This window comes from Scophthalmus maximus, chromosome 7 (assembly GCF_022379125.1).
Source record: "Scophthalmus maximus strain ysfricsl-2021 chromosome 7, ASM2237912v1, whole genome shotgun sequence".
Classification (NCBI taxonomy): domain Eukaryota; kingdom Metazoa; phylum Chordata; class Actinopteri; order Pleuronectiformes; family Scophthalmidae; genus Scophthalmus; species Scophthalmus maximus.
This window is the reverse complement of record NC_061521.1, coordinates 24,885,001-24,900,000: the sequence shown is the minus strand read 5'-3', so window position 1 is coordinate 24,900,000 and position 15,000 is coordinate 24,885,001. Positions and strand designations below refer to the sequence as shown.

The following is a 15,000-nucleotide window of genomic DNA, read 5'->3' as shown; positions in this document are numbered from 1 at the left end:
GCTTTAGTCACAACCGCTGTGTACGTGCCCCCGTGTGTGTGTGTGTGTGTGTGTGTGTGTGTGTTCATGTACTTCACCAATGCTGTCACAATATGGTGGAGTTTGGAAGCGGCCGGCTGTTCGCTCGCTGCCCTTCCTCCTCCTCTCTTTCTCCTTTTCATCTGTCGTCTCATTTCTAAACAGGAGGATGAAAATCCGGCACACAGATTTTTGTGGACGTGGGATTAGATGGCAGTAATCTTCCCCACGGCATGAAATGACGTCTCGTGACGTCCAGATGTACGTGCATCATCATCCCGCTCTGCTAATTTTCGTCCCCAAAATACAGCGTTTGGTGCTAAATTGAGTGGAGTCTTTGCTCCGTCCGACTCAGAGTTCGGTTTGGATCAACAGGTGAATCTGAGAAGTCAGCGTCTGCTTCTGTCTGTGAAGGAGCGAGCTGTGTAATAGCTTTTCATTATGAAGAATATTCTCCTTTTAAAAAAGCAACACATTTCTCTCTTCTTTTTTTCAATCTAAGAACCAAACTCCTGCAGCGCTCGCAGCAGTCCAGGTTTGATTTCCTCACACGTTGATGAAGTCAACGACACGGCTCGGACGCGTCGGGATGAATTAGATTATTATTCTTCTTTTTTAACAGTGTGTGAAAGAAGAATCCCGAATCTCCTGTGTAATGAAATTTGAGGGAAGCGGAGCCGGTTCATCGGAGCAACAATGCGCAGTGTGGTGGTGTGTGGTGGGGGTGGGGGGGTGGGTGGGGGTGTTTGGCAGTCCGGGTGCAGGTTGGGGGGGCGAGGTGGTGCGGGTGGTGTCGGCTTTGTTAAGGTGATGGGGGAACAATGGGCCTCCTCCAGGGTGGGGTGGAGTGGGGGGGGGGGGGGGGGGGGGGGGGGGTTGTGGGAGGGGGCGAGGCTGCAGGAGGCCGGTGGAGCCTGTACTGGCTCGTCTGACGCCCCCGGGTCTCCGCACTGAAACTGAAGCAGTCGCTCCGTCTGGATGATCCAGAGTCACGAGACTCGCGATGTGATGTCAAGATATAGTTTTATAGAGATTTTTTGTAATTCCACAAAGTTGTGGTAAGAGCTGATATGCAACAGTGTCTCAGGTGTTTTAACACACAGCAACAATGTAAGACACATTTATATTGTTAGAGAAACACTTGAGGTCAAAATATGAATAATACGCCCCTCTCTTCCTTCATGCTCTGTCGTGTGTATTAAAGCTATGATATCGTCCGATATTAGCTCATTGGAGACGTTGTCATTAGTTTGTATGTCGGCTGATGAATGACGCTAAAGTGAAGTCGGGAGAAAGTTCAACTGTAAGATGTCCGAAAATTTTGCAAAGACAAAACTGAGGCTGCGACAAACGATCTTTTTCATTTTCAATTAGTTGTTTGGTTCATAAAATGTGTTTTGTTTTGTCCACACCCCAAAGACATTCCGTTCACTGTCACAGAGGAGCAAAGGAACCAGAACATATTCATATTTAAGAAGCGGAAATCAGAGAATTTCCCCATAAAAACTACCTGAGCCGATGAATCGATTATGGAAATAGTTGGCGATTAATTTAGTAGATCGATTACTAATCGATTAACTGTCGCTATTGAAATGTATAAAAGCATTTCTTGTCAACGAGCAGACACACAAAGAGAGCTGCAAGGAACGGAACTCTACTCTGAGAAGACGCCGTGTTTGTCGGACCAGACAACTTGACCAAACAAGGTGGCGATAAAACCATTCTGCCCGGCAACAGCACACTTAGACAAAAGGAAGAGGAAGACGACAGGTTGACTTTCTCTCTGTTGTTCTGCCGTTTCACACTTATTTGTGAGGAGTTTCTATAAAACCAGGAGACACACGGAGCAGCATTTTCAGGTTTGCTGCGTTACCTCCGACTCTGATATAAAGATAGAGAGAGATAAACGGACGAGAACCAACGGAGTCTGAGTCAACGTGTCCTGAGGAAGTGAGCAGGAAGTGAGCAGGAAGTGAGCAGGAAGTCTTGGTTTCAACTACTTCCTGCTCGGAGGAAGTGACGCGGTGGACGATCTTTGAGGCGGACGACAGCTGACTCTGCTCTCTGATGTTCCCACGTTGTCCGGTCGCTCTCCGGCCACACGTCTGAACTCGGCGTTGGCGAGTGATGGATGAATCAGAAATAGATGAATATCAGTAGCAGGATAATAGAAACCAAAGAATTTTCAAGCTCATGTCAAACTCAACATCCGTTTCTTTGCCCTTGTTTTGGTTCTTTATAGATTCTCATTTGATTTCCGTGGGTCACAACAGAAAACACTCGAGACTATTTAACGTTTGAAAAGATGAAACGATACTTTCTCTTCTTAGAAAACGTCAAATTACTTGTCGGCAGTAGGACGCGCCCGAGGCCGCGGTGAGAACCAGGTCGCTCCTTTGGTTCACCGCCTGCGTCTCGTCGCGCCTCCTGGAATTCTAAAGATGGCCGACAAACCACGTCACATCTCGTGTTTTTACTCGTTTAACTTCCATCAGCGTTCAAGTGAACATCAAACGACAGCTATTTTGAAACCCACAAAATCTTGACGAGGCGGATCGCTCTCTTCCTTTTCGCTTCCCGCCACATTTAAATATCAGAGGAAACAGAAACACTAATCTATGTGCTGGTAAACCGATCACGCGCGCGACCTCTTATCGCGTCGTGGCTTCTACAAAACGCGGCCGTCTAGATCCGCTCCATCCCGGTCTGTGACGACGCTCGTGGTCAGAGACTCGGGTTTTGGGGAAAGAGGAACAGGAAGTAATCAGACCGTCGTAGATGAAGCCAGGGATTCACATGCGCCGCATTCTCTGCCTCCATACCTGCATCCGTCTACAGACAGCATCGTCTTAATGGACCAGATGGAAAACACAGTGCGGAGGGTTAATTCGTTTTCCTGTGTGTGTGTGTGTGTGTGTGTGTGTGTGTGTGTGTTTCCAGCAGCGGCAGGCGGAGAGCGGAGCCTGTTGTTAGATGTAGAGAATGCGATTGTAGTGCTGAGTGGATGGATGGAGTTCACCGGGCTCTTCGCAGCCGTGCAGCCGTATGATGTTCCTTTTCTAGGTGTGCGATAGGACACACGCACACACACACACACACACACACACACACACACACACACACGCTGCACATGTGCTTTTTGTCTGCGCTCAATGCTCCCGAGTTCACACTTATTAAATGGTGTTGGTATTGCTGTAACCTCGCCAGGCCTGTCGCTCGAGTTTGTGTGTGTGTGTGTGTGTGTGTGTGTCTGACAGTCGTATGTGTGACAGCAAAACCCACCCACCCCACAGGGAGAGGCCGGATAATGGCTCGGTCTGACTCAGCAAAAAAAAAAAACAACTTGTGGAAGACGACGAAGAAGAAGGAGGAGCAGAATAACAGAGCGGGATGTAGAACCGGGGATAAGAGCTGCGAGCGAAATCTTCGACCACCACATTTCCTGGAGGAAATAAGCACTTCACTGTATCAGTCTGTGACAAATCACTTGTCTGTGCGTGTGTGTGTGTGTGTGTGTGTGTGTGTGTTTGTGCATAGATGCTAATGCTCCTGATGGTGAAATAATAAGTGAACACTGCCTCTTCGCCTCATGAAGCAAAAGTCTCTCTCTCTCTCTCTCTTTTCCATATTTTTTTTTATTATTGAATATTAGCACAAAGAAGAAAATAAAAGGAGCTTTGCTGGTTTCCCAGTGAATATCCGTCTTTCTTTTGTGTTTTGTTTTTCACAATGTGAAATTGGCTCAGAACTAATCAGACCAACTCGAGACTTTCATAGAGGTGACTTTCTTCTCTCGCCCACTGGCTCAGTGCGTGACCAACAAATCGGTAATGAGTCGGACAAGAATCACGAGTAACGGAGCACGGAGGAGAACATCAGAAATGGAGAGGTTTTTTTTGGTGCAATCGGACCAATAATCCATGTTGGCCTGCGGAGAATAATTACAAAGAGTAGAAAACTAGTGAGCAAAAAACAGCCCGTGTTCGGGTTTCAACATCCTTGGCAAATATGATTTGAATAAGTGTGAAGCTACTTTCATTTTGCTGACGCGTTTGTGCAAAGCGAGTTAGCCGGTCGTATTAAGGGCCGAGTCCAAGGGCCCACAACTGGAACGACCTGGGATTGAACCCCGACCTTCTGTCAGCGGTGTAACCCACCAAGCGATACCGGCCAACGTCTCGCCTCACGAGGCGTCTGGGAGGGTAGAGCAGTTCAGTTCCTTTATCTCTGCTTGTTGTTCTCTGTTTATATCGGTGTGTCTCGGGTGTGTGTGTGTGTGTGTGTGTGTGTGTGTGGTTCAGAAGTACACACCCCTACAAATGGGTGTGAGCCTTGAATGCACCGAGGATGCTTTGATCAAGCCGCGTTCAGAGGTTGTCATGGACACGTATCCTTGTATGACCAAAGCCGTGTGTGTGTGTGTGTGTGTGTGTGTGTGTGTGTGGTTGTGTGTGGTTCACTCGCCCTGACCTCACTGACTCTCGTATGTAGTGAAGAGTTGCATCCAGACCATTCTGCTGATGCGGCACAACAACCAATGTCAACCAGTCCAACCATCATGTCATTGAAATTAAAGTCGTGTGTATGTGACTAAAGACCCCATTGATACTCCCATTGACCACAGTACAGTACAGTAAAGTACAGTAAAGTCATGAAAAAGTTGAATTCACCATTGTACATTGGACAGATGCACTGAACTCATACTTCATGAGCTTACCCTTACCAACGATGTGTCTGCTGTTAAATAGGCATGATTAATGAAGGCTTATATGTATAATATATAATATCTATGAGTGTAGTGTCCAAAAAAGAATCACCACAGATGCAGAATAATGCCGTTCGGGAGACGTAAAGGACCATAAGAAAAAACAAATTGGCAAAACGCTGTAAAGTGGACCAGTGTTTACTTTGAGGATTATGTAAAATAAAAATCCTCTTATGTAAAAAACCTGTGTGTGCGAGCGCAAGTTGGACGCGGTCAAAACAGATGCCGTCGAAATTGGTCCAACAGAAGAAGGAGAGCTGAAAGGAGCTGAGTAGCCTGCGACAACGCAGCCGGCTTGTATACCACCTGGACCCCCTGCCGACGCAAACAAGCATTCCGTGTTTGCACATACATATACGTGCCGCGGCCCCTCTGGGCGATGCGTGGACGCTCACACACATCGCTACATTTCACAACAGCCCCTCGCTGGCTCACGTTTGAGAACACAGAGGCTTAGGGCCATGCACATCGCATGCACTCAAACCCCATACATGTAGCTGGCATGTGGCGGCGGCGGCGGCCCTAGCGAGTGCTGTAAGACGAGATGTGAAAGAGGAAGAGAGGCGACACGGAGGAGGAGGGGGGGAGCGTTGGAGAGTCCAAGGCAGCTGCAGGACTGTGGCTGTTTGCCCTGTGTGTATTCTCCTGAGGGCTGGCACTGACACCATGAAGCCTGCTGTCCTGGCTGGAGTGGCCCGGGCCTGCCTGGTGACAGAGGGGGCAACGGAGAGGAGGGGCACGAGTCACCCAGTAGTCGGTTGATTGTTGTATCTGTCCAGTGTCCATCTGCTCCTGGGGGCCCCCCTCTCATGCTCACGTCTCCGGAGCCTCACTGTACGGAAACTATTCATCATCTTCACACTTTATTGTGTGCCTGATTTTCCCCTTCAATCTACAATTCAAAAGCAATGCTCTGCAAATGTACCGCCAAAAATACACCCAGAAATCTTGGATTCGCAAAGGTGTTTCCGAGCCGCCGCACACGATGACGGTGATCACACGCGTCCTGTTTGCTTTAACTACCCCCGAGATGTGTCGAGAACTTGCCCGGAATCCACCTGTGGCAAATTAAATTGATTGGACGTGGTTAGAGAAGGGCCACCGCTTGTGTACGTAAGGTCCCACAATTCAACACTGCATGTCAGGACAAAGACCCAGTCATGAAATCCGAGGAACTCTCTGTAGACCCCAGACGAATACAGAGAGGTCCTTGAAGGAAAATTAACAGTGCGTGCAACCTGAGAGCAGGCCGCCTGTTCTCCTTTTCAGCACAACAATGTCCAGGAGCACACCGCCGATGCTGTGGGACGGCCTTACCGAAGCCCAGACATGCAAAACCCCGGACGGATATCCGCGGAGAGACCCTAAAGATGGCAGTTGGATGCAGAATCTGATGGGAGGAAGAATCCAGGTCTGCAAAGATTGTGGACTTACTTGCGAAGACGCAAAGCTGTACTTGCTTCTACAAAGTCCTGACTTACGGATCTGGATACATTTGCAGAATGAGAGAATTTTGTGGCGTGTGGTGTCGAGCGGAACCGCCAACTATAGAAAAAAAAGAAGTAGCCACCCACAGTAACCCAAGTGATTTGCTCTGAACACTTATTGAGGCAATTGTAGTTCTGTTAACCCTGAAATGTGTCAGGAATCCGTAGTGACCAGAAAAACTGTTAAAAGTCAAGTGAATATCAGACCTGGCCAGGTAGCCAAGTCCAAAGACGAATGCAAATCTTGCTTTTATATCTGCTGGATACAAAACAATATTAGTATTCCTACGATTAACCGGTCAACATAATGGAAAATGAATTAGCTAAAGGGCCATATTGCTTAGGAATAAGTAGCGACCAAAAAACAGAGCTCAAAGGCAAGTGAATATTAGACTAAGTTAGTTGATTCCAAAGACGAATGGTATCATGTTTTGTATTCGCTGGATACAAAACAAGATTAGCATTCTTACGATAGTAGGTGAACAAAGTGGAACGGTATTAGCAGCGCAATAGCCAGATATATTTCTCAGGAGTTGGTAGCGACCAAAAAAACAAACAGAGCTAAAAGACAAGTAATGTTACACTTAGCTATGTAGCCAAAACGGACGAGTCCAAAGGCGAATAAATGCTAATCTTGTTTTTATCTGCTGGATACAAAACAAGATTAGCATTCTTACAATTAATTGCTCAACACAGTGGAACTTTAGAAGTCAAGTGAATATTAGACCTAGCTAGGTAGCGAGAAAGATGAGTTCAAAAATGAATGCTAATCTTGTCTTAGTGTCTTAGCAGCTCCACCTGGCTGTTGGTTGGTGTCCATATTTATATATATTTTATATTTTATTTCGCTATATTAGAACTATTTTTTCGTGCAACAAACTAACTTATTTACGACTTGTATTATAACTTTGAGTTTCATCATATGAACAGTTTGTCTACAACAACAGGATTTATTATAGCAATTGTTTGTGTCTGTTGCATTGCAGTAGTTCATGTGAACTTTAATATGAATCCAAGGCGAGTGAGAATTGGACATTGTGTTGATATATAACATTCAATTTTACTTTATTTTTTAAAGGACATACAATTATATACACCGTGGCCTGTTATAGAGTGTTGGAAGTTTCATAGCTCCCCCATATGAAGTATAATAATAGCAGCAATTCAGGCTGCGATGAGTGTTTGAAGGCCGTTTCACCTTGGTAAAAAAAAAGCACTTTTGAGTGTTGGAAGATATAATAGAGATAAAATGTAGCAGTGGGATTTTAAAGCCCATTGAATTTAGGAGTAGGTGGTTCATTGTCATTGCCTCAGGATCAGCCTTCAAAGTGGTCAAATGTTGTATGAATAGTTCTGCAGTAAAATGCAGACATTCAGATCATGTGAAGAAGAAATATTCAGTATTTCATTTCTTTCTTTGTATTTGTTATAAATGTAATCCTTAAGAGATTATTTGAATGTGCAGGGATGCTTTTGTGCTCAAGTCGTTTTATGATTCAAAGACCACAACTGATTCAAGAGGGAAGTAGAAGAAAACTCTTATCACACCAATTCTCTGTTGAATGAGAGGACAATATTCATCCTTATTCTAGATTCGGTTGGATCCCTACCAACACCCGAGGTAGATGATCTGCCGCTTGAGCTGCTGAATGTTCCACCATCTTCACAAGATAATGGTCAACTTTGTTGTTTGATACTTGGCAAATAGTTTACCGTGGGTTTTATCAGAGCTTCCCAAAGCTCGTAACCATAGCTGAGGATTGGAATAAGGATCCACTGGTAAAGCGAGAACTTTTCTTCCTGGCTCAGCTCCCTCTTCACCACAGTGGATTTCTACAGTGCCTGCTTTACGGCCGATGCTTCACCGATCCGCTAGAAATTCCGCCCCTTACCAAAAAGGAGCAATCCATTGTTTTTCTGAACCATGGCAGCTTCAGACTTTGAGGTACTGACCCTCATCCCTGCGACTTCACGCTTGGCTGTAAACCGCCCCTGTGCAGACAGAAGGTCACGGTCGGACGAAGCCAACAGAACCACATCATCTGCAAATATAGCAGGGGGGGAAATTCTGAGTTCCCAAAAACGGACACATTTGTCCGCCGGCTTAGCTTTGAAATCCCGTCCATGAAAATCACAAACAGGATTGGTGACGAGGGAAAACTCTAGTGAAGGCCAATACCCACCGGGAGCGTGGTTAACTTCTTGCAGAGCATACGGATGGATTTACAAAGACCGCATGGCTCGTAGCAACAAGCTACTTAATTAGAACATACAATCCTTTATATCCGCCATAAAAACATCTCTCTAAATCAAAGATGAGCAAAAGCTCTGTTTTTTTTGTGAACAAGGATACTTCACACAGTGGCATATTCCTAAACATACTCAATCTGGATGCAAAGGGGAACAAATCTTGAATGAATCCTTGTTTGGATGGAAGACAGCTGAGGGAGGGAAGAGGGGACGAAAGCGATGGGGTGGTGAGTCGGGGGAAGAAATGGAAATGGGGGTAAATAGAAGAAGCATGAAGAGAGAACCCGAGGACAAACCAGTAAAACCTGAAGATCCCATTCATTACATTCATGCCTAAGAGTCTCGCCAACAGATGTTTTTCTTGCGGCCTCGCAGTGTTCTTCCCCCAGGTGTTCAAAATCCCTGAGCGGCGCTTCGAGTGCGTGGCCGAGGTTAAAAAATGTGTCTAAAATGTTGCTCGCTGCTTCGCATGCTTTATTTGCACGTGTGTGTGTGTGTGTGTGTGTGTGTGTGTGTGTGTGTGTGTGCGTGTGCACACTGTCAAGTGTAATTGTGTTGAAATTAGCCAGGCAGACAAACATGGACACACACACACACACACACACACACACACACACACTGACGCACACTTCACATTACAGGCTTGTGCAGGCTGTGGCCAGTGACAGCGCATGGGAAGTGTGAACAGTAGAGGACCAGACAAAATGACATGTGTTCGCCCTAGGAGCTGGCACTGTAATTGTGTGTGTGTGTGTGTGTGTGTGTGTGTGTGTGTGCATATGTTAGTGTATGAGTGTGGTGTGTTCTGCGCCAACCCTGCTGTTTACCTTGGGGGATTTTAGAAGAATTGTAGGCAGCTGGCAAGCCTCTTCAGTTTCTCCGTTTTGTTCCCGTTTTTAAATCTGCTGCTGGTTGTGTGTAGTTGTCTTGTCTTGTCCGTCTTGTCTTGTGCGTCCGTCCCATTCACTTGCTCCACTTGTGTGCATGTGGATTTGATGTTGGACCACCGCAGCAGTTTAATAAAATAGGCAATTTCCTACATGAAAAGAAGCAATAATCTTCGCCGCTGCACCTGGGATGCGAACGGCATTATCACAGCAGCACTGGAAAATATTTTTTACATTAGATTTTTTTTGGGGGGGGGAAATATCAGAATGATTGAGAAATGCACAGCAGAGAGAAGAGAGAGGCTCGTTATGGTTGACTTTAATTGGAAATTCAATTCTGGGTCAGTTGGTCTTCGTGTTGAAGAACCAATCACAACAAGCAGATCTGCTCTCCAGCGTGATGAGAGCTCTCGTCTCGGGCGTTTGTATGTTACTTCATGAACAACCAGCCATGTGAATGGAAGCTTTACAACCTGTTGCAAGTCATTCAGCTGTTCAATAAATGTTGCCAATACTCTGTATGTTGACATGTGAGAGTCTAAGATGAAGGGCTGGTTGACAGCCGACGGAGGAGCAGCCTGATTGGCCATCGGATTTTGGTGTTTCAGCCACCAATGTTTGTTTTAAAAGGGTTTGAACTTCTTCTAATCTCTCTCTTTTTTTTCATTTCAGGGCTCCTGCTGTCCGGCGTTGGATATCGGAACCACCTGGTGGACTTCTCCACAGTCAGACATCAGCCACTTTCAGCATTCCCATTGGTTGTTGGCATTTGGGATCATTTCGCAGTTAGCGTTAAGTTTATCCGTGTTCCCACTGGGAGCCAGTCGTTGCGATTCGAATCAACGTTAACTTGAGGGTTGACCAGTGAGCCTGTTACCACGTCACCTGCGTGGCCTCAGAGCATTAGCATCAGTGCTGAGGAACGCGCTAGCGGCCGGTATGGAGCGCAGTAGCTGGAGCGGCAGTGAGAGCGCCGGGGAGGACATGGACAGACTCAGTGACTCGGGAGGGGACAAGACCATGGACGGGGACCCCGAGGGGGTCTGGAGCCCCGACATCGAGCAGAGCTTCCAGGAGGCCTTGGCCATCTACCCGCCCTGTGGGAGGAGGAAGATCATACTGTCGGACGAGGGAAAGATGTACGGTGAGTGATCGCAAATACGACCATGAATGAGATCCTTGGATCGGGAGTTTGGTTGAACCCAAAGGTCTCAATGAAATCAAATGGAGACAGAGGCACATTTTCACAATTGCAAAGCTCTCAGTGTCTTCAAACATTATTCAGACCCCTGCACATTTTGCACAATTTTTTTAAGTGGATCATTATATTCAGACCCTTAAGTTTTTTGAATTATTGACTGCAGATTTTTGGTCAGACATTTTTATCCTTTTGAAATTAAATCTACATCACAAAGTGCAAAAGTGAAGGGATCTCAATACTTTCTGGAACCACCGTCTATCGCTTTCAATTTTTGAATAAATTTAATAAACTGTTGGTGTGATGTGCTACAGGTGTTTTACGTTCAAGACATTTCCCTGGTCCCTAAATATCATTCATACAGAATCATGAAGATCTTTGACACTTGTTGGTGTGTGTGTGTGTGTGTGTGTGTGTATATATATATATATATATATATATATATATTTATATACGCCGGGTGAGCTGTGAAAAACGTTGGCTGTGGTGTGTGAGACTTGAGAACTGCTGGATGGATGAATATGTGTGTGTGTGTGTGTGTGTGTGTGTGTGTGTGTGTGGTTCGTCTCCCAGGACACTCGAGTGTCAGAGACACAAAAAAATATCAAGTGTAGAAACTAAAGTGAGGAAATGGAGGCATGTTATAGGTGCATCGTGTTTGTGTGTGTGTGTGTGTGTGTGTGTGTGTGTGTGTGTGAGTGGGTGAACTAATAAAGGGATGAACAGATGGTCCTCTGGCTGCCACCAGCTGTGCCTCCCTCCCTCTCTCACTGTTGTTTCTTCTCCCTCCTCTCTCTCCGTATGCAGAGTTCACTCTCTTGATTTCTTCACACACTACTTTGAGTTTCAGGCTTCTGATCATTAAATTAAATCCCAGATATCAGATCATTTTATTGCCTCGTAAACGTTTGATGAAGTCCTACCTCGGTGACTTACACACACACACGCACGCACGCACGCACACGCAACCGGTCAAAAGTTTGTGCAGACGTGAAGAGTTTAAACGTATGAAATTGCTCATGCTTCTTTCATTTAGACAATTATCTAGCAATCAATCAAAAATTAAAAAAGGTAATGCATAGCATAAAAACATAAAATAGAGAGAGAGAAATGTAAAAAAAATCTAAGTGCAAATGGATTAAGAGAAAGAAAGGCTAAAAGGGATGTCTTAAGGATTTAAAAAAAAAACATTAGTAAGGTCGCTTACTAACAAATATGTTAAAACACTGTTTTAAAAACAGAGAGTATATAAAAATGCACGTATAGTCGCCAGGTTCGGAAAGTGACGCCTATGCGGAAAGCGTCTGAAGCCTGTATTCTCTGGAATCACCAGCAGAGGGCGACTCACTGGTTGTTGCTATAGAAGTCTATGAGAAAGTGACTCTACTTCTCACTTGATTTATAACGTCGGTTAACATTTTCCTGAGGAGTTCTCATGGTTCGATCTCTAGTTTTGAGTTTTCAAGTTCATTTTGTAGAGTTGTGTTAGTTCAAACCGAAACTGGATGAGCAGCATTTCCAAAAGTTTCATGGGCTTGAACACTTCACAGTCGTGCGGACGTCGTACATTTAGCAAAAGTGATGCAGTTTGAAATGAAACCATATTGGTTTGGATGTAACCTGAGTTTAACCTTAAACTTTCCACAAGGGACAAATCCACAGTTAATCAACAAACACACAACGTTGCCGTTCCCTTCAGCCCTGAGGGAAAAGTTGTAGCATCTCTTCTGCTCATTGTTTCTGATTTCATGGAAGGACAACTTTAATATTTTCATTCACCTTCGAAGCTCTTTATGTCGACCTTGTTTTCCAGCAGCAGCTAGAAACTTAAGTTATTAGCCGAAACTAACTGAGACGGCTTGTAGCACATCCCCCCATAAAGACCCAGAATAGAAGAAAAGAAAGAAATCAATTACCGCAGCTTCAAGGACATTTTGAAATGGAAAAGGAAAAAGAGAAGTCTTTTAGAAAAACAGCTAATAATTGTCTAAAACAATCACAATATGATTTCTGTAATTCAAATAAACAGGTGCGAACCAGGATGAACAACTCCAGAACATTCCGAGTGAAACAGTAATGTACCCACAGTCCCACTCGTACTGAAACTCCTGTTCAAGCTCCTTTTGTCCTATTGATTTCTGGCCTTGGTGGCGTGTTCGCCGCTGTTGGTTTAGCTCGTTGACGTCCGGGTTGTTGACACGTTTATCATCGGGTCCTAATTACGTTACAGACAGTGTCTGTTTTTTCAGAGGCAGAGTGGAGCAGCGAAAGGGCGAAACGGCGAGAGAGGGGGGTGAAGCTGCGTTTTGGCATCGAGACCGATGGGGGGGGGGGGGGGGGGGTTTAATCGTCACTCGAACATCTGTGCGAACCAGACTTATGAAACAGTACCTTGTTTATTTTCGGCTCGTGATGCACACGGAATAGGAAAAGCTGTATCATTTGCCCTTCTAGAAACACGGAGGCCTCAGTGATCAACCTGTACCATACGCACACAACCTCGTGGTCACTGTAAAGACTGAGCATTATTTTTCCATGCAATTCAGACCAAACCCTAGTGAATATAAATGTGAGTATCTATGGAGCCTGCTGGTCCACAAACTGAAAAAACCCACCCTGTTGTTTTCTTGTGAGCTGGTTAAACCCTCCAGCCTGAAGCTCTGAACCACTGGTTCCGATTTCTCTCCCACTGTGATGTCACAGTTGGACTCTTTTGGGGGTGTCCCCGCCTGAAATCGGAGAATCTCCACATCTCTGATGAAGGGGCGTCACATTTTACAATCGGTTGACCAATCACAACAGACTGGGCCAGCTGGGCCAATCAGAGCAGACTGGGGTTTATCAGGAGGGCGGAGCTAAAAGAAATCCAGGCGTTTTAGACAGAGGGTGAAAAGAGGAGCTGCAGGAATGGACAGTATGAGAACACTGATGCCTTTTCTGAACTTTAAAGCATGCGAACCTTTTCAAATGGTCACACACATTAAAAAATATGAACCTGAATATGAGCATAATATGTCACCTTTAAAGGTGGCTTAGTGGGTTTTCTTGAACATCACATTAAGGTAAAATGATTGTCAGGTGAGTAGTAGTAGTCTAAAGAAAGAGGTAATTTCTGATGAGTAGGGGACCTACTTGGGTCTGAGAATAACCCCCCACTGGTTACAGCAGAAGAAAAGAAGAAAAATGTGCCAATGTGCCTGGATGAACTTGAGGCAGGAGAGAAGCGTAGAAGAATCATAAATGGATGCGTATAAAAGGGAGAGAATGAAGAAAGGTGAATAATGGAGCTATTATCCTCGGCAAAGGTGCATGAGAGGTAGAAGGTAAATGGCCGGTGGCTTTGTCCCCCTACACACACATGGTATGGATCCACTGGACAAATACGAACGTCCTTTTAAACGGTATCGAACCTTCGTCCGACGGCTGCTGAGCTGCGGATCAGGCGACATGTTGAACACAGACGAAGACAACGTGAGCTGTGGGACGTGACGGAGACATGCACTACCAAACGTTCCTCAAACACCTTGAGTATATGTGTCTCATCAAAGTCTTTTCATTTCTTCTTGTATAAAAACCTGGCCACATTCCATTTCAGTGAAAATGTTGAATTCCTTGAAGTGGAGGTGTCGTAACGCATCCTTCATCGGAGCTGGGGGATTTGTTTGTCTCCCGTCTACGTGCCACAAGTTGACCAACGAATTTTGAAAAAATGGAAGAACTTTATACTAGAGCCGCAACAGTGAATCAATTAATAATCGACTAATGAATGAATCGCCAACTATTTTGAAAATCGATAAATCGGTTCAAGTAGTTTTTATTTTTTTTTAAAGTCAAGATTCTATGATTTCAGCTTCTTAAATGTGAATCGAGAAGAAAAAACGACAGATTAATCGATTATGAAAATAATCGTTAGTAGCAGCTCGTTTATACTCGACCGGGCGTCAACGTAGGGAGAAGAGAGGCGATGATGATGATGTCACCGCCTGTTTCCCCTCCGCAGATAATCATTCCCAGGGTTCAGTTTAGTTTAGTTAGTCTTTGACGGAAAGTGGCAGCGGCAAACAAATGATTAACCGTGCGCTGATCTCAGCAAAGTGTTCCTGAAAAGTCCCAAACTAACCAACCGGGAAAACAAATAAAGACAAACGCGTGGCCGAGGCTCCGGGGAGGGTCAGAGCTCCCGGGCCCCGTGGTCCCCGAGGTCGTCCTCAGGGGTCAAGCCACCGGGGCTCCTCACCGCCACCACCTCTCCACCGCAGCCTCGTCCACTGAAGCAGCCGATGCTCCTCTTCAGTCCGCTGACTGTGAGCGGCGAGCGCCGGCGAACTGCTGCAGCAGAGGACGGAGGGAAGAAGAAGAAAATACTTCTGGTTTCAGAAGTGGTTATTTGTTCTA

At 45.5% G+C, this 15,000-nt stretch overlaps 1 protein-coding gene across 2 annotated transcripts in view; it reads left to right on the top strand.

Moving 5' to 3' along the window:
• The window catches only part of tead1a (TEA domain family member 1a), a 35,053-nt gene that overhangs the window by 2,391 nt on the left and 17,662 nt on the right, over positions 1-15,000 (top strand). The window contains exons 2-3 of one of the 2 annotated variants that reach the window (XM_047333449.1): positions 10,080-10,203; positions 10,257-10,551. In XM_047333449.1, the coding sequence (XP_047189405.1) occupies positions 10,347-10,551 (205 nt within the window). In that variant the 5' untranslated portion in view covers positions 10,080-10,203; positions 10,257-10,346. Of the gene's footprint in view, positions 1-10,079; positions 10,552-15,000 lie in introns of both variants that reach the window. The other variant, XM_047333450.1, reaches the window with a different exon arrangement.